The sequence below is a fragment of the Heloderma suspectum genome, chromosome 4 (genome assembly GCF_057233095.1).
Source record: "Heloderma suspectum isolate Gila_16-S chromosome 4, 16-S_ref, whole genome shotgun sequence".
Taxonomy (NCBI): Eukaryota; Metazoa; Chordata; class Lepidosauria; order Squamata; family Helodermatidae; genus Heloderma; species Heloderma suspectum.
Window position 1 is genome coordinate 238,920,904 of NC_139461.1, and position 27,851 is coordinate 238,948,754.

At 45.1% G+C, this 27,851-nt stretch overlaps 1 protein-coding gene across 1 annotated transcript in view; it reads right to left on the reverse strand.

The window, feature by feature from the left end:
* Positions 1–404: 404 nt before the first annotated feature.
* Positions 405–27,851, reverse strand: part of SLC6A17 (solute carrier family 6 member 17) — a 50,925-nt gene continuing 23,478 nt past the window's right edge. The window contains exons 3-12 of the mRNA XM_084852851.1: positions 22,541–22,698; positions 18,888–19,014; positions 17,611–17,792; positions 16,458–16,568; positions 11,161–11,402; positions 10,556–10,748; positions 7,538–7,730; positions 4,913–5,072; positions 4,459–4,621; positions 405–3,494 (exon numbers count right to left, since the gene is read on the reverse strand). Of these exons, the coding sequence (XP_084708977.1) occupies positions 3,126–3,494; positions 4,459–4,621; positions 4,913–5,072; positions 7,538–7,730; positions 10,556–10,748; positions 11,161–11,402; positions 16,458–16,568; positions 17,611–17,792; positions 18,888–19,014; positions 22,541–22,698 (1,898 nt within the window). The 3' untranslated portion in view covers positions 405–3,125. The remainder of the gene's footprint in view (positions 3,495–4,458; positions 4,622–4,912; positions 5,073–7,537; positions 7,731–10,555; positions 10,749–11,160; positions 11,403–16,457; positions 16,569–17,610; positions 17,793–18,887; positions 19,015–22,540; positions 22,699–27,851) is intronic.

Here is a 27,851-nt window from a genome sequence, read left to right on the forward strand (position 1 = left end):
GCCAGCCCTGGTTCAGAGGTGCACGGATCAAAAAAATCTGAAGGATAAAGGGTTTGTGTACTGTGGTTTCAAAAACACCTGCGTTCTCCAGCAGCCTAAAGGCTGCATGAAGCAAGTCAGAGAAACTCCACCTGAGACTACAGGTACAGAAGAGGCTGGTGGAATTTAAGGAACCTGCAGGAAGCTTCAGATGCCTTTAAGCAGGGGAATGATCCATGCTGAAGGTGAAAGAGAGAATGGGGAGAAGACCTCTCGTACCTATGGGGTGATGAGGCAAAATCAAATTAGGACATATGTTGGCATAAAGGGCTTTCCATCTGAAAGGAGGAATTCCCTTCTGCTCTAACAGGACCTAGGACGCTCACCAGCTCCCTAAGAAGTACCTATGAGATTTTTTTTTTTTTACACTAGAAAGTAGATGTGCAATGTGTCCATTAGCAATGGTTACACTCTTGCTGAGACTCTGCAAGAGAGTAACCATTGCTAATGGAAAAGGCGATCAAGTACACAAATATGTGGCACTCTGGTCTGCTGTACAGGAAATGGCTGACGTGTGCAGGCTTTAAACAGACCCTCATGGGAGCCACCTGAGTGCAGTAAGTGGTTCATGTCCTCACCTCTCAGAATAGGGAATTTTCCTTGCTCCACAGCAAGCCTTTTGATTTTGGGGAGGACTGCAGTGGTGTGGAAAAAATTCCCACACTCTGCAAGCCTATGTATTTACTTAGAAGTAGAGATGTGAAAGCCCAGACAAAAATGGGGGAAAACCAAGAAGAAACTGGTTTTTCCAGGTTTTTCAGGGATTGTTGGAAAATTTGGACCCCCCTCCCCCTGAATTTTTCCAGTTTTTCCTCAAACCATTACATCTCTACCCAGACATCAGTTCCATTATGGTCAGTGGTGCTGACTTCCAGGCGAGAAGGCATATGATTGCAGCCTCAGACTGTGTTGCAGTGACATTTGCACAAATACCTAGCTATGTGGAGGCAGCCCCCATGGGCACCATTGAAAACAGCCTCCCCAGGACAGGTGGGGCGGGGGGTGAGGACTCAGCCCAAGGTCACTGGAACCACCATTGCTGTTGGCTGAAAATATGCCTTTCTTAAGCCATACATTCCTCAAGCTTAAGGCCACTGAAGATCTATTCATGAGGCACTTGGCCTCATTTGTAGCCAGCATGAGAAAATTCTTGGAGTTCAATTTTTCCATGTTCGCACTATAGGACTCCCCAGTGGGGGGAAAAAGCAAGTTTTGACCATGGGTCTTTCTAGTGAGTATATCCAATCACCTTAAGTTATCCATCGTACTCACTGTGCACAAGCAGTTAAAATGTCTTCTGCATGTTGACCACTGCATGACAATCCCACAGCAGCACAATATTCCTCTGTGTGTTCACTTTTTCCGGTGTGGTGATGTGAAAAAGCCTTTCTGCTGTTCCCCACATAAAAACCAAAAACCGAACCCCAGACTCTGTGTGTATTTCCACACACACATTGCACAGAAGGGGAATGCTCAACCCCCAAATTAAAAAAGAAACCTTTAAAAGGCTCAAAAATGATGTGGCATATTTGAGCATTTTTTCTTTTAGAATCTCACTATGTGTACACTCCCACACATGAGTTGTACAATCTCCGAGCAACTAAAAGAAGCAGCAGCAGCAGCTTTTAAAATGTGGTTTTTAAAAAAGGTCACCACATGCTCGAGTCACCAACTGCACGTGACTAAGCAAGAGGCAGAAACTACTAGTGTCCCTAGTCACTAATAATGTCATCTGCTATATCCAACTGGTGACTGACACACAGGCATCCACATTCCACAGGGCAATTGCAAAAGCAGTGTCTACACCATCTGAAGGATTACATTTTCTTACATAAAAAATATAGCATGTTTTTCAGAATATGTGACAGAGCCAACACACTAGTGCTAACTGGAAGGAAGATGTGCAGTTGTTGCTTTTTTTAAAAATGTGCTTTTAATGCCCCCAAACCTTATCATGAAGAAAGGCCCTTACATGCTCTCAATGTGCCTGTAGAGCATGGGAGGGGAACCTGCGCCGCTCCAGATATTGTTGGACTACAACACCCATCATCCATGAACATTGGCTGCTGGCTGGGGCTGATGAGAGTTGAAGTCCAACATCATTTGAAAGGCCACAGGTGTTGTTGCGCCGCCCACACACACACACACACACACACACACTATAGAGAATAGCTGCAATTGGAAGAGCTTCCATCATACAGTGTATTTCATAGAATTTCTTGAGGCCAAGGTCTGCTCAGAGCTCTGTAAATGATGTCAGGAGCAACACCATAAATTCTAGAAGATTATATAGATGCAACAGAGTTCCGGTTCTGGCCTACAGCCATGGCACATACCTGAATTTGCACCATGGCATACACCAACTTCTGGCAGAGGAACACCGTCAATAACATTAACAAGCATACAAATGCAAACTTCACTGAAACAAATTCCCCTTAGCCTTTACAGTGTTTTCTCCCACATCAGCAACGATGTGGGAGATATCATGTGACGGCCTCACCAGGCATTGTACTGTGCTGCCTACATAAACTATATCTTGGCCCAGGCTTGTGCAAAACATTCACCAAGGCTGTGCAATTTTGATATTATCAGAGTGTAAAACGACAGGTGGTCTGGGAGGATCCGTATCAAGAAATTAATCTTCCGTGTGCTATAAGTAGTGGTGCTTAGACATCTGCAGTGGAACGAGACAACATCTCTTCTCCCAGCTAGAGGAAAGGGATGGCCAAGGAGAGCGCTTCTGGGAACATGAAACTTTTTCTTTGGCTGTCGTCTTATTTTGACTCCCTTTTCCAGCCTCCGACTGCTTGAATGCAAGTGATTTGTATTTTTTGGTACCAATTGGTTAAATTTTTCCTTGTGCCCATAAAATTTATTGCAATCGCTTATTACTATTATTCACTGAGGAAAGATGTGAAATTTTGGCTGGAGACTGCCAGAAGGAAGGCCCCCTCCCTTCCCACCTTTGACACTCTGGCTGGCCCCTGACTGCTGTAATTTCTGGGAAGGGCTTCTAAAGCACAGGCTCCTTCTCTGCGACCTCCTCTCCTTCACCCAGGAGGCAGGGGTGGGCTGCTGGTTGACGGTCACAGTTCAGACTCAGGGGTGGTAGCCATAAGGTACCCACTGCTATAGCGTCCATTGGCAACACTGCTCATCTCCATTGGGGATGTGCTCCCTGGGCCCAGGTAAGAGCGATGCGTAGGCATTGGGGAAGGGGTTTCGCTGGGTACTTTACTCAAGATGAAACGTGTCTCATCATTGTCTTCTAAGTTGGAGATGTCCTTCATCATTCGCCCCTTCTTGTATGTGACAGACAGGGCATTGGAACCGTCTGATACCAAATGGAACTGGCGGAGGATGAAGACTACAGGCAGAGGAAGCGTGGCCAGGATGATCAATGAGACGAGGATGCCCATTGCCCATTTAGGATAATAGAGAAATTTCTCTGCAGCCTGGAAGAGAAAGGGAAATATCATTGGCATTGCTCAGCCTCACAATCCTAGAGGCTGGTTAGGTTTATGTTCCTTTGGCGCCAAGGCGAACATACAACTGCTACTTGTCCTCCATCTCCTACAGGAGGGCCACCATGGACTGTAAGGGGAAATTTAAATACACGAAAAGGATGTTTGCCAGAAGACCATTCTCTGCCCTCCTTTCTCTTTTCTGCACACTAACTGGAGCACTTGGCATAGGATTAGTCCCGCAAGAGTAATTCATTAGGACATTTTAATCTTGTTGGAGGCACGCCACCCGCCGTTTCAGAAAGAAAAAAAGGGTATCAGCAGGTCCATAAGATGATGAAGCTAAATCAACAATTTCCTGCAGAAGGGATACATGCTTAAGTGAACTTTGAAGTCAGATTTCATATCCTGGACTAGCACACCTTAACCCTGGATTACTCCACCTTAAAGCAAGAGAGTGTGTGCTACTCTGGAGCTGCACAGCCATCACTCTACACTGGAAAGGCAGCATCTCATCTCCAGTTGGGAGGATAGCCAGAAATTCAAGCCACTTCTGCCTGGGATCACCTCCACTAGGAAATTGGCTAGCTGGGTTTTCTGCAACTTCCTCGGCAACAGCTCAGGAACAGTCCGCTAGGGTCCAAAAGTGAGGCAGCTTGTACCATCTTGAGGGATTAAACAAAGCAGGAGGAAGAGCTGCAATGCACTTCGGGCGCCTAAAACCGTGATGTGCTAACGGTTGTGGCAATGAAAACACCTCTCTGGCCCCCAAGGGGATGTTGGCCCAACAATGGCACAAACGATTGCAGCCCTCTGCAAAGAGGATCCTGTGGCTTTATTGCATGCTGGCAGGCAGCACAGGTTCAACCCGTCTGCAGCGTGGTGCAAGTTGGTTGAATGTTGGTGCGCAGCCTGTGGATTTGTGACTCTGGGGATGTATCATTCACTGACTCACCTCTTCTCTGATCCAGGCATTATAACCTGGTGGATTGACCACTAGCTGAATGATACTGGCTGTCATTAGGCCAGCCATGCAGATGGGTGAGATGTACTTCCATGTGTAAAAATAGAATCGGTAAGGTCGGAAACCCAGCATTTCTGTTAATTCTTGCATGAATCTAGAAAAAGAGGAAGAAAGCAAGGAGATGAAGCACAAGAGGCTGGTTTCTCGTTCCTTACCTCCCTTGGTTTGGATGGTGAGTTTCGATCAAGGATTTTTGTTGGGGCCAGTAGCCCAAAGTAATATCCAGAAATCAGAGTACATCAAGAGCAATTAAGCCCACCACACATATAGTGGTTATAGAGGCAAAGTTTTTAAAGACAAACATTTAGTAATGCAGACAAACCATTAAAAGAGGAAGGAGTGTTAACATCCTGACTCCCTTGGCTCCCTTTGAAAGAATTCTTACTTTTTGGTACCATAAATCCACGCCACAGCAATGTTCTCCAGGATTACCACGACAGTGAGTGGCAGCGTCGCAGAATAATCATCAAACATGGTGACGAAGTAGTTGCCTGAGCGTTGCACAAAGATCAGCCCCACAAAGAAAGCAAAAATGCAACAGCCAACTGTAAAAAGCAGATCATAATAATAGTCAGCAAACAGCTACATGAGGTCACATAATCCTTCCCCTGAAGGCAAAAGGCAAACTGATTACATCGTTGCTTATGAAAGCAAGCGATTTATTAAAAGGAACCCGGACAGAATCCACAGATGTGAGTTGAAGGACAGGAATCAGAGAGATAGTAGAGCTATTCAGACACACAAGGAGCATGTATATCTGCTACGTGTATGTCAGTGGATATCTGCCATGATTTTGTGGCAACAAAATAGTGATGGATGCTGGGAGCTGAAGTCCAACAACATCTGGAGGACTACACATTCCCCAGCTCTGACTGAAGATATGCCAGATTTATTGTCATCTGTGCAACACTATGTAAATCCCATGTTCCTTACATTTGCGGAATAGATTTTTTTAAAAAATTATTATATTATAACTTAACCTACTCTTGGAGATACAAGATAGGCAAAAACCTTTCATTATTCATCTAGACAACAGCACTTATATCCCATTGTTTTCAAATGGGAAACTGAGGCTGGGCTGTGTGGCTGAACTTGTATTTGAATCTAATCCAGGTCAATGTTTAGCTCTCTGCCTCGTTCAGCATACTGTCTTCCTTGAATCTTGAGAACCCTTCTTTATGTTACCCCTGGTAGGAATGGTCCTTACAAATTGGTCCCCCAATATGATTAATTCAATTCATCGCTGGAGTGTGAACATATAGTAGTGCATGAAAGAGTTGTGCTAATAAAGATAATAAAGATACGGCAACGGTATGATCATGATATACCTTATTTGTCTGTCTGAGCCAACTTCACTTGATTAAGCAGCGCCCCCTCACACACACAATTTGTCAAATATTAGAACTGGATCAGAAAGCTGCCATGCTAGCCTAGTTAGTGGTGTGAATGTTGCTGTGGTTTGCTCTATGGATCAGTACTGCGGGGGGGGGGGGGGCATCATACACAAGACAGAACATCCCACATAGAAGTAGCAAAGTCCACAAATTCTTCGGGTAGTTCATTACATGTGATGAACGAATGCATATCTATTTTTCTGTGTGTATACATGATAGAAACCTATCACTATTAGTTGTCCTGCCATGTACACTCACGGTGAAACAGGCACATGTGTACAATAATCTATACGTGGGATTCGCACAATTTTCTACAAGTTAATTCTATGTAAAACATTTTGTCTTGTGTGAAGCAGCCCCTATTCACAGCCAAAGGAGAAGCAGACTTAAGGCAGAAAAGACAGTATGACATTTGGCTTTCCTGAGTTCTAAGGACTTGACTTAGGGTGCAATCCTACGCACATTTAGACAGGAAAAGTCCTACAACTCTCAGCATGCCCCAGCCAGCCATTTAAATATTTATGGCTGCAATCCTATGCACATATTCCTGAGAGTAAGTTCCATCGAAGACAGTGAGAATTACTTCCAAGTAAACACGCATAGGATTGCGCTGTAAATCACTATTTAATCTGTTAATATAGGGGTTTATACCTTATCTTTAGAGAAAGATAAAAGATATTCTACTACATACAAGTCTGGAAGAATTTAGGCAGACAAGATATATGGAGATCATAGGTGTTATGTACATCAGAAACATCCCTTTAACATTCAGCAAATGTGGACCCGGACTGAAAGGTTCACATCAGATTCCAGAGTGGGATGCCTCTAAGCTTGAGTTTAATTTTGGTTCAAGCTTTTATCAGAGGTTAAATTGCACAGGAATTTGTCACCAGTGCTTCACAACTTGGATCATTCGATAAGGATCACATGTTCACACAAGCAAGCTACGTACATGCAGGCTGAACAGATCCAAGCCAAGTCTGGCACGCGGCGTGTTCAATTCATAACTCAAGCCACATTTGTGCTACAAACCCGTGTACTTACATGGAGGAAAATTCCACTGAAGACTGTGAGATTTCCATCCAAGTAAACGTACATGATTACACTATTAAAGCACCTCTAGTGGCAGCTTTGTGGTGGTCAGATAAGTGCAGGATTGTGACGAAGCAGTTATATATCCACTTTCCCACTTTCCAGCCCAGGCCCACTCATCACAGCTTGTTCTCATTAATTGGCCCTTAGTCCCTCCACTTCCAGAAACATCGCTTCTCCAACTACAGCTTCATTATCAGAGTGAGTGAATTGCCGAATGCTGACAGTACCAGAAAAAGATCCGCGTCACTACCCCTTCGACATCCTCTCCATAGGGTAGATAGAAAAGGTGGAAATCCCCCCCTTTAAATAACAAATCCCCCCACTCTTTCATTTGGGAATGCAAACATATTTCAGAACTAGAAATGAACTTGAAGCAACGGCTTTTATGAGTTACAGTTTGATCCCATTCGATACATCATCTTGCAGTGGCAGTCTTTGCCAGAGCTAGATGGCGCTCCCCACTGCATGCGCAGCACCATTGCTCTGTGCGGTTCTTTGAGTTTCCCTGAGAAAGATCTTACCTGTTAATGCTTCCTTGCGCACTTTGAACATGTCAATGATGGGTGTGGTGATACCGGCCATGGTCCCAATCATGCTCCCCAAACCCAGGTTTATCAGCATCAGGAAGAACATCACCGACCAGAAAGGAGAACCTGGGAAGTGGGTCATTGCTTCTGTGAAAGCGATGAATGCGAGGCCAGTTCCCTGCACTGACTGCACGCAGCCAAAAGAAGGTGCTTGTGTCACTCTTGGCAGAAAAGAGCATTATACAAGCAGATGCACATGTATCCATGTCAATAGATTTCTATCTGTAAAACTGTGGGGAACCTCAGGCCTGTTGGCCAAAATCTGGCCCTCCTGGGGAACCTCAGGTCCAGGGGCCAAATCCAGCCCCCTAGGGATCCCCAGGGGGCCATGCCCTTTCCCCAACCACCAATCACTTGGTGGTTTCTCAGCTGTTGTGCAGTATTCCCCCACCCCATTCTAAGAGGTCGAAATGGCTCTCCTAAGGCATTGAGCTAGAAAATGCTGGGGGGGCATATTTGTGGCAATGCCCTGCCCACCACTGGAATGACACCCCCAAGAGCCTTTCTGAAGTTAAATTTGTCCCTTGGGCTGAAAGAGGGTCCCCACCCCTGCCATAGGCTCTCAGAGCCACACAGCAAATCAGTTGTAGGGCTGCTCCAAATGTGAAGAATTTCCTGCATGGACCAGTATAGGAAAAAGCAGGCATACTGCATCATGATGACTGCACAAGCATCTATTTCACTACATATACCTGCTCTGAGAAATCATGGTTAGCTGTGGTTTTCCGGTGCATGAATACCAGAGACATGGTGGTATGTGCATTTATTCCTCCATTTCCCACCATCATTATAATACCCAAGCACATTTATTCCATAACATTGCTGTATTTTCCCCCACACCTCCCATGCTCCAGTTCTTTCTGTGATTATGGAGAATGGAAGACCCCGTCAAATAAACGTCACTGCCATCAGCAGCCTCTGCCCAGTGAGGAGATTCATGAGGTTTCTTCCACATCTCATTCAAAGCCCTACATAATTTTTCTCAGATTTGCTTTTCTGCTCAGCATGCTCAAAATGAGTGCTAGCTGGCTCAAAAAGAAGAGTCCAGCAACCACTCGCAAAGAGCTGATGGAGTGCATTATTTGATCAAATCCAGCAACACATTTATGGGCTGAAGCATCTTCAGGGATAAAACTGGCACAGTAGTACTGCATTCATAAAAGGATGTTGGAACGACACGCAAAACCTATGTAGATTATGTCACTACAATACAAGCCAGGGGGATTTATTGCTGTGCTGCCATACATCTGAAAGGAGCATTCCTTGAAATATGCAGTGGGCTGGTTTGGATGTCTCACGGCAATATGAGTGTTACATCCAAACTGTGATGTAATGACGCTCAGCATTATGAGAATGAGCCACGGTGAGCCTCAGGTTCCCATGCTCCCACCTCCTGCGCCACTGCTTCTGCGAGCAGCCTTTGCTTCCGTTTCACATTAACCACAGTTTGCTGTGCTGTCCAAACCCAGACAAAATGAGGTTAGTCTTAGCTATGGCGAGTGGAAGCAAGCCATCCTCAAACTGTGGTTTGCAAAGCTGGCTCTTTTCCATTAACCATAGTTAAGATCAACCACAGTTTAGGGTTTGGATAACATGTTAAATGGCAGTTAATCTTAAATGGAAGCGAAAGCTCCCACTTGTGGCCATGGCAGAGGAGAGGGGAAAGGGAGATTAACTGCTCCCTTCCCCTTGGGGGAAGCCCAAGGGTTGCTGCAGCTCATTCTCCTAATGCTAACTACAGTTTAGCATTATGTCTGAACTGGGGAGATATAAAGACGCCCATATGTAGCATTTGTAGAGGTGCATCAGCACCTCCCATTTTTGCCATAGGACCATGGGAGGAAGTGATCCTCTTCATTTTTACTCAGTGAAGAGGAACAGGATGGTATGAGATATCAGTTCTGCCTTTGGTGCAGATTGCAGCTGTGTGAACCTATCAGGGGCCACAGCAAGATTCCCCTGCCGCTTCATTGCTTCATGCTGTGATGCCATGGCTTCCCTCAGGCGGTTGTGATATTATTGAAAATGGCACCAGGAAAATGGCACCATCTGGAAACACCCTTAGGAATAAAGTTCTGGAATAGTCTCCCTACAACTCTTATGGGAACAAAGGATTTCATAACCTTTTTTTAAAACGACAACAACACAGCTAGATAGTTATGAATCTTTTAACCTGATGCACGAGTCCTGGCCCTTTGAGACAGGAAGCTTGCCTCCCCCGCCCCTATCCTCTCCAAAATTGGGCACGTAAAGATCTTTAATAAAAATATCTTTATGTGCAACACCAGATGCTGTCAAAATAGAGGTGGACCTAAAACAAAGGTGGTTATGCCTTGTGGGTGGTATTTGCTTTCATCACCAGGGTGAAGGGATCAACTTACATGTGTGGAAGCTGCTTTAAATCACTCCATGGGCGGTTAGTAGCAGAAGATCACTCTGAGGACTGGGTGATTTTCACCATTGTAAAAATTGGGGGGGTTGGACTCGATGGTCTTGTAGGCCCCTTCCAACCTTACTATTCTAGGATTCCATGAATTCTAAAGTCCAAAACCTCAGGAAACTGAATGCTGCAGATATGTCTCCCTTCCTGGAGGGGATCTGGTTTTTCAAGTCTTCAGTTACATTTGTGTGTGTGTTTGGACTTTCCTAAGGCATGTTGTAAAGCAGCCTTCTCAATCTGGTGCCCTCCAGATGTGTTGGATTGCAGCTCCCATTATTTCCAGCAAGCAGAAGCTGGGAGTTTTGGGGGTGAAATATGGGGAGCATCTGATCATGTGATCCTCCACCTGTATGCTGAAGTGGTAGAGTCCCAGGAGACTTGTACCATCTGCTTTCCCCTGAGCATGCAGATTGGCTCTTAGAGGCTTCAAAGAAGTACTAAGGTAGATCTACTGAGACTCAGCATTTTGGGTTCAAAATGATTATGAAAAGCAAGCTGGGCTATAAAGGTACCTTGTTAAGCTCGTCTTCCAGTAGACAGGGATCCAGCCCCAGCTTCTGGAAGTGATCCTTCTTGACTGTCTTTATCACACTGTACATCTCGCTGTAGTCCTTGGCTGTGAGATGGGAGAAGTTCACTTGGGGTGGAATAAGCGCATGGCTCAGGATATTGGAGTTCAGATAGCCCAGGATCTTCTCAGCATTCCTAAGGTGGAGAAGCTAAATGTCACTGCAGAGCCACCTCCTGGCCTTTACAGACAGGGTGGTTCACCTTGCCCTGAGCATAAGGTGAAGGGCATCGCCCTTCCGCAAAATAGGCAGGGCGTACCCCCAGCAGCAGATGCAGGAGGAATTAGTCCTATTACTCCTCAGCACCTTCCGCAGAAACAATACAGTGGAAAAGCTGCTTGCCCTGTTCTACCGAGCACTCTAGACCCCCCACTTGGCAGGAAGGAAACTACCATTCTAGGCTATCAAAGCTCCAGGCCAGAATAAAACTGTGCCAGCTCCATGTTGCTCTATTGAAGAAATTATAGTGACCCTGAAGAACAGGTTGTTGCTGTGGTTATGCCCTCTCTAGAGAAGCCTCTTGAAGAGAGACTGCAATTGGTACTTACTCAATGACACACTTCTCATTCATGACGTTGGCTTTGAAGCCAAGCACAGCAAAGACTACCAGAGTAGCCAAGATGGAGGTGAAAAAGTTGATGAAGGAGACGAGGGCTGCATCGAAGTGGCAGTTGTTGTCCTGCTTGTTGTAACTGGAGAAAGCAATAACTCCACCAAAGCCCAGTCCTAGGGCAAAGAAGACCTGAGTGGCTGCTTCTCGCCACACTTGGAGATCCAACATTTTATCAAGCTGTAAGGAAAGACAAGAAGGAAGCCAAGTCATCCATCCTGCATCTTCTCTGATGCTCAGTTTTGTACACATTGACTAAGTACACTCACACATACACACACACAGCATAGAACAGTACATCATTGCTTGTAGGTGCAGTCACTAAGATATATACCTTTTTTGCATGAGCTAGAAGGCTTTTCTACATGATGCTTTTAAGCCACCACTTTACTGAGGCTTCTGCTTCTGGATTCTTTGTGGGATTAAGATTGGCTCCTTTACGTGTGTTTTTTTTCTGGGGGTTTTCTTTCTCTGCCTTTCTATATGTTCCATTACAAAACCTCTAGGTGGTGCAGTGGTATAGTGGTATTGCGCAAATACATGAGAGTTTCATGGCGCCATTCACAGAAATACCAGACTTTCCTCGTTAGAAATAAATGCTATAATGGTTGTAAAGAATGGGAGAGGCCTTGGAGGATGACAACATCTGTAAAGTACCTGCAAACATCATGAATGAGGAATCATTGGTGCACAATAAATGCCTCATGTAGAAAGGCTCAGAGAGGGTTCTCTCTCTTTCTCCTCTGTCAACCGGATTTTTGATGATGAAGGGTGAATCCAAAGAACATTAGGTATGCTTAGGATCCATTGAAACCATTGCAATTATTTAGTTATGTTTGTTTATGACATGTATATATGCTGCCCAATAACAATGTTCTCCTGGCAGCTTACAAACATAAAATACAATATTAAAATACAATAACTACTAAACAAATTGCAGTATTAAGTGGTCAGTGGACCAGTTTCACAACATAAGTAAAAATACAGAGAAAAGTTAAGAAAATAATTACAAATTGCCAGGCATTCCTCTCTAAGGAGGACCTTCCATAACCAGGGTGCCTCCACCCCAAAGGCCCTTTCCTTGGTAGCCTTGCTTTGGCAGGGGTATCTGGAGATTGGTGTCTGAAGATCTCAAGGTCTGACTAGGAATGTATGGGAGAAGGTAAACTTTCAGGTACCCGCTAGGGCTGTGAAGGTCAAAACCAGCCCTGAAAAGACCCCAAAACAGACTGGAAGATACTGCAGCTGATAAGCCACTGGCAGTATATGACTGAATTGCTCAGCATCAGTTAACAATCTTGCAGCCCTGGTTTGGACTAACTGCTGTTCCAGACCATTTTAAAAGGCAGCCCTATGTACAGTGCATTGCAGTAGTCTAAAGGAGAGACTGCCATAGCATGGGAACAGTGGCCAAGCAATTGCAATCCAGGTAGGGTTGCAGCTGACCTATCAGCCAAAGCTAATAAGAGCCACTTCAAGCCCCAGAGGACACTTGAGCCTCTCATGACAATACTGGATCAAAAAGCACTCCCAAGCTGCGGACCTCATCATTTAGGGGGAGCGCAGCCCCTTCCATAACAGGTTGAAATCACATCTTAAACATCTAACTGTGTACTTAAGTCCTGTAGATTTTGTTATGAATGCCTATTTTTATTGTACTCTTGATTGTACATTAGCGTCTCCACTGTCTGCATTGATGAGGGCTCATCAGTCAGACACCTGGTGTGGAATTTGGTGTCCTGAAAAAACTCAACAGAAAGAACGAACGAACGAACGAACGAAAGATTCTAGCCCTCATGATTACTGAGAATAAGCTTGAAAACACAGGCAGTGTCCAAATGAAGGTTTAGGGCGCAATGCTATGGCTGCTAGTCAGCGGCTAGACAGCCATAGGATTGGTCGGTTTCTGGGAAATGACCTCAGAGCCCGCGCTCCGAGGTCGGTTTTTGAGGAACTGCCACCCCATCCCCCACCCCCTCGTAGGTGGCATGGATTGTCCCTGGGCTCCGTGCTCAGAAGAGAAGCGTGGAGCAGGGCAAAAGGGGGTGTTCCCGGGGAGGGGCAGGGAGGGGAGTGCAGAAGTGCTGGTATGACGCTTCCTATGCGTCGTCCAGATCCCCCCCCCCCGCGCTCTGACGTCCCGCAGCTCGACAGCCAAAATCGGCCATCTAGCCACAAATGCAGGGTGGCTGGAGCGCAGAGGAGAAGATCCCCTCCATGGTCCTCCCGCCGTGCGTTGGATAGGCAGTTGCCTCCTAGTTCAGAGGCGGCTGCCTCTCTGCATAGGATTGCTCCCTCCTGGGGTGGAATTAACAGTTTAAACACTTACTAGCTGGAATTAGCCCCTATCTCTTAATGAAGAAAATATATATTATCCTATTGATTAAAGCTTGCAGTCTTAGAAAATAACTTCACAGACTACACAGGATGACCACACTTCTATTATGAAGCCATTACGTGCCTTTTGTAAATCAGTGTACTAGCAGCATATTAAACACCCTACTCCTCTTTCAGTCCACCACTCGGTGTGGCACTAGCTATGTACAGTGTCCAGTACACTAGCAAACTGTATGGTGATCACACATCATATTACTGGTGGGACCTTCTGCCAGCTAGAATCTTGACAAATCTGATAGAGATGAGATTCACAAATGGTGATGTCATTTATGGTACTGCCAATGGGCGATATGTGTTTGTTGATCAGCTTATATATACAATAAGACCTGTGTGTTTTTAGATTTTTTATTCAAAATTAATTGGGATTAATGTCTTTCATCAGCTCCACAATATGAATCATCTACATCTTTATTCAATTAATTAATGAACTGGCTAATTAATGGATACATATTGCAGCTGTCCTTCTGCATTTCATGGTTAATTTAACACTATGCATCTCCTACCAAGAGTGGGAAGAATCAGGAGGGTGGTTTGGACTGGCATGCACAAAATAGTTAAGCTTCCGCTTAAAATGACATAGCACCATTGACTAGAAGACTGCTCCTGTCCCTGCATAAAATGTGCTATGCTCTGCCATTATCCAGAAAGCATCACAAGCGCAGCAATCTGAATGTTATGGAGAAGATGGTTTGTGATGATTACCAAAGAGAAAGGATTCTTGGTAATAATTACATATCCCAGCAAGTTTTGTCCTAGAGCCCTGAACCCAGGTAGAATAAATGCTTGGATCTGTAATTTCCCCATGGGGTATACTCCTATTGTAAAATGGGCTTGGCTTGTTCAAATATGATTTTTAGTTTTATAGGACATGTCAAAGTCCTGCATATCTCAGTGCATGTATACAGCTGGTTTTCTACTCATCTCTTTATTCATGTGACCTGGATGTACATTTCAGTTTGGCTTATTGTTTTGTGCATACATGGTATTGTACAGAATGTATCATAGCCAAGATATATAGGCTACAGGAAACAATCTGCATGATAATGGATGTGCATGCTTTTATTTTGGTTTAATGTTATTTTTATAGAGTTGTGGCACAGCAAACAAACATGATCACTGAAGGAAAAGCCTGCAGATGGGGAGTACTAGCAAATTTGCCACAGCCAAAAAAGAATTGTTGTCTGAGTAAGCCAGCAACATGTGTGCATTCTTTGTCTGTCTGAAGTGGGCGTGTGTGCTTTGAAGGACCATTTAGCTCTATCCTGGAAAAAAGGGGGCCAATCTCCAAAGCAGGGGTGGGGAATCTTTGGCCTTCTGGATGTTCTTGGACTGCGACTCCCAGCAGCCCCAGCTAGCATGGCCAATGGTCAGGGATGGTGGGTGTTGTAGTCCATCAACATCTGGTTCTCTGGCCCTGCTTTACAGAAAGGGAAGCTTCTGCTCAAGTCTGGAATCTGTTCCTCTGTATGGGCTCTCTTTTTGTGCCCCCAACAGCCTGAAAGGTGCAAGGGGGCCACTGCCAGATCAGTTGCAGGATACCGCGTTGGTATGACAACTTGCACACGCACTATATTAAGACAAAGATCTTGTAATGAACTTGATTCCCAAGGCACAGCAGATCACCACAAGGGTGTGCCCTTGGAGGGGTGGGGGCCCTTCTCCCACCTCCCTGCACTGACTGGCTGATGCTCAGATTCCATCCCACAAACCCGGCCTGGAAGCAGAGAGTGGAGGGGGAAGTTAGCCAACAGGGCTTGGAACAACAGCAGCAGTTTTTGAAAAGCCTTGTAGAGAATTGTAAAGTACTATTATTAATATAAAACTGTCTCTTTGCTCCTGAATTGTTTGCCCTGCTTTTTACAATATACATCTCCATGAGGACATGATAGTATGAGAATGGCTTCTTTCACAAATGTGTACTTGGGCACAGATGTTGAAGTACAAAATACACGTGTGTTGTAACGGGTGTGCACATGTCCTATCACTGAAGTACAAAAGGCGCTATGGACTTTGAAGCAGCACGAGTGCAGGGCGAAAGGGAGAAACGAGCGCAGTGGAAGGCACGTCAAACAAAGCCTCGCCGTGACCGCCTTCCACCTGGAAACCTACGTCCTCGCTGCGGGAGGCTGTGTGGATCCAGAATTGGCCTTCACAGCCACCTGCAGACCCACTGCTAAGACTCTACCCCTGGAAGACAATCTCACTCGGTCACGAGTGATCGCCATGACGTGCGCGTTGTAAAGGGTGTTCATGTGTCCTATGATTTAGGGAGCTGCCTTACACTGAGTCAGAACGCCAATCCATCTACTCAGCACTCTCAGCACTGACTGGCAGCGGCTCTCCAGGGCTTTAGGCAGGATTCTTTCCTAGCCTTACCTGAGAGATGCCAGGGGCTGAACCTGGGGCCTGCATGCAAAGCGTGACACGGAAGTGGAGCTCCAGTCCTTCCACAGGTTGCGGCTTCCATATATTTCAAAGGCATTCATGGAGAATCATACATGCATACATGTCCTAAGTCATGACAGAGGTCCAGAATCAAATCCCCACAGAGGTCCAGAATCAAATCAGGCAGGAAGCTCACTGTGTCACCTTGTGGAAGTCATTCTCCCCCAGCATAACCTACCTCACAGGGTTGTGAGGATAAAAAAAGGGGGGAACCTTATAAGCCTCCCTGGGCTTCTTGGAGGAAGGGTGGAATAAAAGTGTGCCCAACAGATGAATTAATAGCACTCAGTGCTTTGTACTCAAGTATCTGTACAAAAATACAAAATGTTCAGTGAGAAGCTTCCCTGATTGGTGTGAAGGTCTCAGACGGCATGGCAAGTGTGGTGGGCTTACCTTGGGGGTGAACATGTGCAGGATCCCATCTATTGCCCCCCTCAAGAGCAACCCCCGGACCAGGAAGCAGATCAGCACCACGTAAGGAAACAGGGAGCTGAAATACATCACCTAAGGAAGAGAGGATCCTGCATGATATAAACTAGCAGCAGGCTGTGCATAATGATATCCTCATGGATGAACACCAAGGCCATATCTGCACCACTAGAAATGTTATCAGTTTTCTACCACTTTAACTATCATACCTTTTTGCAAAGCATTTTGGGAACTGTAGTTTGGTAAGGTACAGAGAATTATCTGTTGGGAACTTGCGGCTCTCCAGAAGTTGTGCGACTGCAATTCCCATCATCCTTCACCATTCATTGTCCTGGCTAGAGCTGATGGGACTTGCAGTACAACAGCATCTGGAGGGGCACACATTTTCTACTCCTGTGTTATGGGTTCCTAGCCCTCCCCCACTACAGAACTTCAATTCCCAGAGTTCTCCAGGAGAAATTAGTGACTGTTAACTAGTTTAAGTCAATAATGTGGATATGGCCTAAGACAGCTAAACTGAGAAGCTGTGCCCTGAAAGAGCTGGAATTGTTTGCCTGAGAGTGCTACTGGGTGCTGCTGAATGCAGCAGCATCTCTGGCCTTGTTTTCTTTGCCATAGGAGCTATGGGCTCTCATACCTCTTCTCTTCCAGGCGGCAACTAGAAGGCAGAGGACCAGGCAAAATGGAACAGGCCCCCCAGGATTTGGGGGCTGGGTTGATGAAGCTTGCCACCCCCTTCTTCCTGGCTGCTTACTGCTCTGTGGTTACCTGGGTACCTGGAGCTGCTCAGGATATGTCAGGTGGCTGCATGCATGGTTCCTGGCTGCAGGATGGTGGCCCTAACAGCAGCTATTGACTTCTAACCTGGGCAACCCTTAGGACATCCTTCCCCAACCTGGTACCCTCCAGTTGCTATGGATTACATCTCCCATTATCCTCCATCATGCTGGCTAGGGCTGATGGGACTTGAAGTCCAAACCATCTGGAGGGCACTGCATCAGGCAAGGCTGCCTTCAAAGTTATATAAGGGTGCAGAACTTTATTGGTGTATTAATCTGTTGTCGGGTCTTTCCAATTCTGTTCTGCTTTGCTTCAGGCTGCCACCATCTGCACTTACCTTCCCAGAGGACTGGATTCCTTTGATCATGGCCAAGCCCACGATGCTCCAAGCTGCCAGTAGGCACAAAGTCATTCTCCAGTTCAGCCCACCACCCTCTGAAATGGAGTTGGAGATGTCCAAGGCGTCTCGGTACCAGAAGAAGGTAGTGGCCGAGCTTCTGTCACATTCGGGTTCCACAGCTGAAAATGACAAGAGCTTAGGCTTCACATTATCCATAGTCCTTTGCTTTGGCATCTCAGAAAAGCCTGCGTAAGCCATACCAAAGCGAGAAACTATTTAAAGGTTAAGGAGGGCAGGCACGCTTCACAGGGCACTTCAGGAAGGATGCCAACGTTCATTTTAGGAGAAAGGAAAAGAGGAAGAAAAACATCTTGCCAACTGAACTTAGACGTTAAATAAATGGGGCAATTTACACCCACTATAAAAGATTCATCCCTGTGCTGGGAGATGTCCAAATTCTATTAAACGCTCCATTAACTTCCAAAGCATCTCTACTGCACACTTTGGAAAGTATCCATTTCCTGCCAGCTTGTGTCCAAATACATTCCCATATCCTAGCACCTGGAACCAAACCTGAACGATTGTTTCTTCTTGGGCTGGAAACTGCTTCCCTGCCATTATTCCCAACAACCCTAGAGGAAGTATGTTGACTTACTATCGGGCCCAGGACAAATGAACACTTATTTCTCCTTATGCCCCAGGAAGATGGAAAAAGGAAGTGAATGGATCCAACCACCAGTGGTGTAGTGAAGCCAGGGCTCACAAATTCAAAGTACTGGGATATTTTGATTAGCAGGGACCATGATGTCATCTGTCACCCCCCTCAGGCTTCCCTGTTCCCTCTGAGTTTAGCTGCAATACTCACAGTAGCTAATGGGAATATACTGTTGTGAGCTATCCCTATTGTAATGCAAAGTATTTAGGGGGATCTTGGTCTTGAATGGGCAAGACCCACTGGCTTTACAAAAAGGACCTACAAAAGACATATATAATATACAGAGAGATGGATCAACACAGCTGCCTCCATTTTCAGACTCTCCTTGGGGGTGTGGCTATGAGGACTGTCATGATGAGCGCCTCCATTTCCAAATTTCCACCCCACCACTGCCATCCACCTGTGCTGTGTGACATCAGCCAACACTAAGTACAGCATCTATCTTTGCGTTCTAAGTTGCTGAATGAAAACAGTGCCAAAGCTGAACCCCATTCATAATACAAAGGTTTGTCCCCACTCCCTTTTCTGTCATACAAAGTTGTAAGGGCCAGGTACTCACTTGCTACTGAGCCATTTTTTAAGATAGGGCACTCACTCCAAGGCAGAGGGGACTGAAAGGATTTGAAAAAATAGAAGATACTCCACCCGATGATCACATTGTAATACAGCCCAACAAACAAGCAAACCTGGCAAAAGAAGAAGAAAAAAAAGTTTGGATTCTGTACAACAGTATATCCTACAAACAAACCTAGGAGACATGCTAGAACAAATGACAGATAATAGACATTGAAATACATAGATTCCTTCTGAACAGCCAGAGGAATACACTGAATTTCCGAATAGCCATTGGAATGCATTAAACTGTCCATATGTCCCAAACTGAGCTTAACAGGACAGCTTGGGATGCAAAGTTGCCTACATTTCCAGGACTTGGTAAGTAGGGGTTTGATTCAATATTTTAATACAACAATTTTAATATAATAATTCTGAGCTGCATTTTAATTGTTGGGCAATTTTAAAAAAATCTCATTTGTACATCTGATGTTAAAAAATATAAATATTTGCTTTTCATATTACTCTATTCCTTCACTGTCATGAAATACTGAAATAATGTCAATGGATATAGTTCTGTTGTGTGTGTGTTCTATTGCAGGGGTGGGCAGAAAGTAGATCTCCAGATGTTTTGGACTTCAACTTCCTGACCATTGTCCATGCCAGCAGGGGCTTCTGGGAGTTGAAGTCCAAAACATCTGGAGATCTACCTTCTGCCCACTCCTGTTCTATTGAACACATGGATCTGCTTCCACCACTGGCCAGTCACATGCTAGGGGGATTTACATAATTACCCTCGACAGTACGGATAGTCATGTTGTGCAAACACGGCTAGGGTGGCTTGTTGCTGTGGGTAATAAGCCAACCATAACCCATGGGCTGTTGTAGGGTTCTGCCGATCGTGCAAACCCGGTCACTGCGAATTCCCAAAGCGAAACAAACAGAAATCGCCAATGTGAGAAATATTAGTAGGAAATGTACATATAATGTGATTAGCTTGATCATAGTGCCAGCAGCTCACAAAGAAAAAGGTGATTGTTGATTTAAGCAGAAAACGAGTGGATTTTTTCACCAAGGATAATGAATGGATTTCATCTCATATTCAGTTCTAACCTGCATGTTTTTCCATGGAGCTGCTTCTAATATACAGTGATAAAAAATTTAAAAGGTAGGGTGGGACAAAGTGGGAGGCAAAGATAAAGTCAAATCCCTTGGAATGATTTTTTTTGGTGATGCCCAGATGACCGCAAGACACATTTGTACAACGTTGCATTTGTACAAAAACTGACTTCAGACTCCTGCAGAGATCTTAAGGTGGAAGCTAATGTTGTTGGAAACCATTATTGGGCAACCTCTGTACCACTTCATCAGCTGCAGTCTTCTCAGTTGAAAAACTTGCTCCACACCACCAAGGGTCAATCTCCTGGTGAGCTAAGTTTCCACCATCAACTGAAGGTTATATAGCGTAGGGATGTACGAAATGTACTTACCTTTCTGCAGATTAAGTTTATGGTGGGGGGGAGGCGTTCTGTCCCTCCTCCCGGAATCCTCAACGGGGTGGGGCGCTCCGTTCCTCCCCCCGGAATCCTCGATGGCCGGCTGTGCTCCGCAGCAGCTCCTCGGAGCAGCCGGCCAGGCCCAGGCCAGAGCCGTCTGCAGCCGGATTTCCGGCCGCGGAGGGCTCTGGATAAAAAACCAAAACCACGTATGCAAATGGCGGCAGCCATTTGCGTTCCTTATTTTTGGCCGTCTTTGTCTCCGTAAATATTTACGTAGACTATGACGGCGAAAATAAAGGGGAACGCAAATAGCGTAGCGGGCGCTATTTGCGTCCCTTTTTGATTCACCGTTTTAGCCTATGTAAATATTTACGTAGGCTAAAATGGCGAATCAAAAAGGGACACAAATAGTGCCCACTACGCTATTTGCGTTCCCCTTATTTTCGCCATCTTAGTCTACGTAAATATTTAAGTAGACTTAAGACGGCCAAAAATAAGGAACGCAAATGGCGGCCGTAGCCGCCGCCATTTGTGTACGCGGTTGTTGTTGTTGTTGTTTTTTACCCAGCCATGATAGGCTACGTAAATCTTTACGTAGCCTATCACGTCTTGGAAAAAAAAACAAAATCACAAGTCTGCAAATGGTGGCAGTGGCAGCCGGTTGGAAGACCAGCCGCCGCTGGAGCCGCCACCACCTGGAAGATCCGCCCCAGGTAAGTCTCGTCCCAGGGGGGATCCACGGGGGGGCAGGGGGGCAGGCTGTTCCACCACAGATCTCACCGAGATCCATGGCGGAATTCTCTGCCATCCCTAATATAGCGTTGTGAAATCCAATGGGATTTTCTCCACTGGATCCTACACCTTACTGGGACTTCCATCTAAGACCACGTGAGCCTATCTCCTCTGCTTCGGATAGGTAGCTGTAAGTTTTTCTTCCTTAGTCTTTAGATGAATCCGCTATCCAGCTGGGAACATAGTAAGTGTTAACTAGTGGGCTAGCGTTAGATATGGTTCAAATGTGTGGTTTTTATAAAGGGCTGACAGTAGCTAATTTTGCATGGTGTGAGCTTAAGAACCACTTCACCTTATATTTTAATCCATGTGATTTCACATTATACTTTTCATATAATCACTGCACTATAATTTCTCTGAAATTCCAGTCCATTTCTGGGCCCAATTTGAAGTGCTGGTATTAACTTCCAAAGCCCTAAATGGCTTGGGGCCAGGTTATCTGAAGGATTGTCTTCTCCCATATATACCTTCCTAGACTTTAAGATGGTCTTCAGAGGCCCTCCTCTGTTGGCCATGCCAAATGAGGTGAGGTGGGTGACAACTAAAGAGAGGGCCTCTTCAGTGGCGGCACCCCAGTTGCAGAATGTCCTCTGCAGAGAGGCTTGCCTGGCACCTATGTTGAGGCATTTTCAGCACCAGGTAAAGACCTTCTAATCCTCTCAGGTATTTTAGTTGTTCAGTTTTTGTTGTTTTTAAATCTGCTATTGTATTTCTAAAACTTTACAATGCAGCCGGTTTTTACTTTGGTTTTATATTGTAGTTTAAATTTTTAAAAGTTTTTATGATGGTTTATCATGCTGTATTTTATGGTTTTAACTGTTGTGAACTGCCCAGAGAGCTTCAGCTATTGACCGATTTAGAAACGTAAGAAATAAATAAATACAATTATTTATTTATTTATACAATTTATTTATTTTCCTCTGATTTTTTCTGAATCGTGCCTTCATCTCATAGACCTGATCCCCATTTTATCTCCTGTAATGTAAATACATCTTTCTAATACATTATATTGTGAATTGCCTTGGGTCATCTCTGGTTACACTCTCTCTGCTTACACCCTCTGGGGACAAATAAAGAACCGCATTGTCAGATCTTACAGACCTTCCACACAAAAACCTACTCCTGGTTACCTCAAGCTTTCATCATTTCAGCAGTATAATTCAGGCAGGGGGGAGAGAGTCATTTTGTTGTTATTGTTGCTGCTGCTATTAAACAACTGGGAGTCAGAAATCCTTGCCAATCTGCTGCAAACCACCCAGAGATCTACCTGTACAACCAAATCTACCTTCTGTCCACCCCTCTCCTAGGCAACTCACACAGAAACCACCTGGTCCATACAACCAATCAGAAACCTCATCCAAGCACTCACTAGGCAGCTAGCAAATCCAATGCCCCCCAACCGGGGGCAGATGTAATTCCATACTCCCACACTGCCCCGGCGGATTCTTTGTCCTGCAGCCAGTTCCAGGAAAAAGAGGGGGAGTCCAATGAGGATGAGCAGTACCAGATATGGGACCAGATAGGCACCTGGAAGGAGAAAGAAGGGTCATTAGATATGCCTAATTTTGATTACACAGGGCAAAGAATGACAATATTTATTTATTTTATTATATTTTGTGGTTTATCTCATGTTTTGGCCCCGCAGCAAAATTATTCATTTAAGATACTTTCCCATCAACAACGTTCCCAAATGAAACATCTTTACCTCTTTTCCTCAGAATCGTTCCCTGGGACATGAAGTCTGCCATGCTGGGCAGCAGCTGAGCCTCAAAACGTAAGAAGAAGCCATGAGCACCAAACCCTGACCAGGTGCGGAGGAGCAGCAGCAAGGGGCACCTGGGAGGTTTAGCCCCTCAAGTTTGTGGGTTAGCCCACTCTTCCGTGCTTCTCTTCCCACCCCCTCTCCTCCCCACCCAGAGGGCAGGCAGTACAGTTGTTGCTCGTGCCCACCCAAGAAAGTGGCGACTGCAAGGATCAGCAACTGATTGCATTTCCTTAGTCATCTGCTCTCTGGGCAGCACAGTGGTGAGGTTTGGACCCAGTGGGGAGGCAAGGAATAGGGACAGAGGAGGATGCGGGGGGCACCACAGGCTGCCCCAAACCTACGAACAGCCCTCCATGTCCGCTTTTATGAAAAATACATAAAATGTTCTGCTAAAAGTAGTATTTGCTTCCAAGCCAGCCTCCCCCAACCTAGTGTCCTCCAGATGATTCGGACTACAATTCCCAGAATTCCTGACCACTGGCAATGCTGGATGGGGCTGATGGGAGTTGAAGTCCAAAAGATCTGGAGGGCACCAGGTTGGGGAAGGCTGCTCTAAGCATTACATGGAGTACCTAAATGTATCCTAGTACCATGACAATAGAGAGAGGGGTTACACAGCTACCACATACACGGAATCACTCATATAAGTGCACACGCATGCACACGTGCACACCCCTTTAATACCTCAAATATACATGCATATGCAGTGTAATTATAAGAGGCCTTTACAACTGTTGTTGCAGTGACTGCTATATGCTTAGAGAACAATTCCTGGAAGTGTTAGATGAAAATTCTTCACAAAGGGCTATCCTTAAATAGCAGTACCATTAATCTCTCGTTAACTGGAGAGAGTGGAATGAAATGGGCAGTCTGAGAAGCATAAATAGCTGACCAGAGAGGCCAAAAACATTCCGGCTGGAAGTCTGAGCTGTTGAGCAATAACTCAAAGCAAAAAAAATCAATATTCCAGGCACATTCATAATTCTAACAGACAGGAAAGCTGTGTAGGCAGGATTCTGATTCTGCTCCACATTCTGGGGAGTCAGATAAGCAGGCATGAAACAATTAAGCACACCCACCACAATATCCCAGACTTAACTTTGGACACAACTCAACAGTATCTCAGCAAGTCCCCCTGAAGAAATCCTTCACGCAGCTGTGTGATCTCCCAGTCCTGAATCTGAGAACATTCTGATCAAAGCAAAGTTTCTTCCCCTTTAGGAAAAGATTCCTGGGCTACAAATATAACTCCCTGAAAGCAATTAGCATTAGCACTGTATTAGCACTGGCTGCCTTAAACTGAATCCCAGTACTTTGCATCAAGGGTGGGCAGAGCATAGATCTCCTGACGTTTTGGACTTCAACTCCCAGAAGCCCCTGCCAGCATGGCCAATGGTCAGGAATGCTGTGAGTTGAAGTCCAAAACATCTGGAGATCTACTTTCTGTACAACCTAGTTCTACATAAAGCTCATCCATGGCAATATGACTGCTGAGCCCATTCAGCCCATTGCTATTAAGCACATCTTTAAAAAATAGTTTTATATGTGAAGTTTTGTGAAGTTCTGATCTTTAGCACAGGAAGGCCAAAATACAAACATCTGGGCCAATATCAGTACAATCCATGTCTACCCAGAAGTAAGTCTCACTGAGTTCAATAAGACTTGCTCCCAGGTAAGTGGGTACAGCACCTTGTATTATGTATTTATTTCAAAAATTCTATATCCTGCTTGTTAATTTTTAAACAAATTTTCAGGGTGGCTAAAAAGAACTATTAGTAATGACAAAAACGCTTTAAAACAGAGCAAATCAAATCCACTACATCACTGCATGACTAACAATGCAATCCTAAGGATTTATCCTCAAAAGTAAGCCCCACTGTGTTCAATGGAGCTTGCTCTCTAGTAAGTGTGTTTAGGACTGCAATCCAAAAGAATAAAAAGAGCAGCAACAGTAAACATGATCAAATGCCAGTTAAAACTAATGGCAGAGGCTTTCGGCAGATAAAAACAAAATCACTGCCCCGGAGGTCGTAGCTCTGGCTATGGCAGTGGTGGGCAACTTGTGGCCCTCCAGATTTTTAGCCTACAACTTCCATGATCCCTTGCCATTGACTATGTTGGCTAGGACTGATGGAAGTTGTAGGCCAAAACATCTGGAGGACCACAAGTTGCCCACCCCAATGTATGGCCTCGGGCTCCTGGGACACCCTCACAGGGACCATGGATTGCTCTCTTATCTGCATGGGTGCTTGCAGACAAAACCTTTATTGTGCAATTACCCTGCCTCATTCACAGAATTTTACAGGAGCTCCAGATGATATTGTCTGTTTGTAACCCTCCTGCTTTTTCTCACTGTTTCTTCTGTCTTTTTCTTTCCCACAGAGAATACGTTAAGGAGGAAAAGGCAGCATAGCTGTATAATGCTTTTTAAGTGGGAATGCTAGGAGCCGTCCATCTGGAAGTACCCCGAGGACCTCACGGGGATATACTTCTGAATAAGCATCAACGGGAGACGTTTCAAGACAGCAACCCTTTAACCCAACATTATATCTCACAATGCACCACAGTGCAGGTTGCTGTACCCAAAATACAGCTAATGAGCCAGCTGTTTGAAGTTACATAAATACAAGTACTTCTGCTGTGTATGCCCACCAATTCAGGAGTACTGCAGCCAACATCTCTCTGAGGGAAACAAAGATCATTGTTTGATGAAATAATCAAAGGATTTATTGGATGGGGATGAGCAAGACAAATGAGTGAATGTTCCATCGGATCAACTAGCATCCCCTACCAAAATACAATGGAGACATTAACCTCAAAATATGCCTTCTCTGCTACCTAGAAAACAGTATCTAATATTTAATGTCATATATGTATACATTAAATGGGCAGATACCATTCCACTCCACAAATGCACCGTAAGGTGCCAGGGGGATTGAGCCAGGCACTCAGGCAGCAGAACCTAAGCACCGTGCTCCCAGCACCACTGGGCCAGCTCCCAAGGCCAAACTACAATGTTGTTAGTTCAGCAAGTGTGCTTAGCCCAATCCCTTTTATTTGGAGAAAAAGGCCCCAGTCTGGTATGTGCTCCTGATCAGAACCTGAGCCATTTTTCTGCTGAAAAACCACTTGCTACTGGCTGCTTTTTGCCCCCAAACAGCTGGTTAGCCCAAACACCACCCTGCAGGAAAAACAGCAGCTAGGTAGGGGATGATTTTCTGTAGGAAACCTGTGCAGAGCCCCAGTTGGGACTGGGAGAACCATGTTTTTCCTCCTAAATAGAAGCGGGCAGGTTAAGTATGCTTGTTTGAACACATGGCCAATGCCACATTTAGTTAGGCCCTCAGATAAAGGGAGTTACCACCCCAGCCTCTGCTGTGCTGCAGCACCACCCCTGCCATGGCTAGAGATGGTCCCGTGACTCTCCAACCCAGCCAGACCAGGTGACTAGACGAAGCAGCAGGGGCCTTGCTGGCCCTATGTCACTGTTGCTCCAGGCTTGGCTCCCGGCTTTGAGCAATTCTTCTCCATGAGTAGCCACGGAGCCCTCCCCGCCACTCCATCTCACCTTACTTGTCTGCCTGCTCTGGAACCTGACCCCCAGCCTGCCTTTGACTATACTGTTGTCTTGCTCTGAACCCCACTGACCCTGACATGCTACAGTTTCCAGAATTTCAGTTCCAAGAACAGAGAAGACAGTTGGCAGATACTCCAAAACAAAACAAACAATGACAGTGCATCCAGTTTATAAGTTTATAGATTTTTTTAAAAAATAATATAAACAGATGTTAAAATGTGAAATGATTCAGCATAAAACACCAGCTTCAGTCACAAATAAGAGTATGCCACAATACCCCTTATAAACTGAGCCAGAACCAATTAGGAACAGGCGAAACCTCAGTGTTGGAAACAAATGGGTTGGCGGGTAGGTACTAGCTGCGAACTCAGCACACACCAGCAGCAATCAGTGTACATAGGGGAGAAAGCTGGTATGGTAAGAGGTTATTCCAACTTTCCCCAAGTTGGTGCCCTCCAGAAGTTTTGGACTTCCTCTCATCAGCCCCAGCTAGCATGGCCAATCATTAGGGATGCTGGGAGTTGTAGTCCAACAGATTTGGAAGGCACCAGGTTGGGGAAGGCTGGGGTAACAGATACAATTAGAGCAGGGGTGGGCAACTTGTTGCCTTCCAGATGTTGTTGGACTGCAACTCCCCTCACCGCCGGCTATGCTGGCTCTTCATTTTCTAAGCTCTTAAGCACGCAGTGTTCCTAAAAATTGGCCCAGTGGCTCCCTCTTTCTAATGGAAAGCTGTTTGCTCCGTCAGATATATGCACGTTTTATTACTGAGAAAAATAAACACAAAATTTGCTACCATCACATATAGCAGCAGTGGGCTGTATCTAATGCTAGTCTAACTTAAGACCCATTCATTTCAATGGGTCTGCTCTAAGTAAGACTAACATTGGATCCAACCAATGTTTTTAACACAAAAAGTACATCACTGACCAAGTAACTGCATGCATTTGGCCACTGTGGGAACAGAATGTTGGACTAGACAGGCCTTTGGTCTGATCCAGCATGGTTCTTCTGATGTTCTTAATAGATCTGCAGGTAGATCTTCAAATTAAGTGGAACAAATTCTCTTAAATAACCTAAAGTAATGATCACAGCATTTTCCAGCATGTCTATGGATAAATATGATCAGTTACTCTCATTACATCCTTCCAAAATGAAGTATTTCCTAATGAATTACTCCCTTCCAGAAATTTCACAAATGTGCAAGTCCACCACATATGAAACCAATTCCTGCACTCATCACAACCTCACCAACATTTTAAACTTAATCTAAAGTCTATTTCAGCAGTTTTGATGGGGTTAAATATCAGCAATACATACATTTGAATCAAGCTTCTT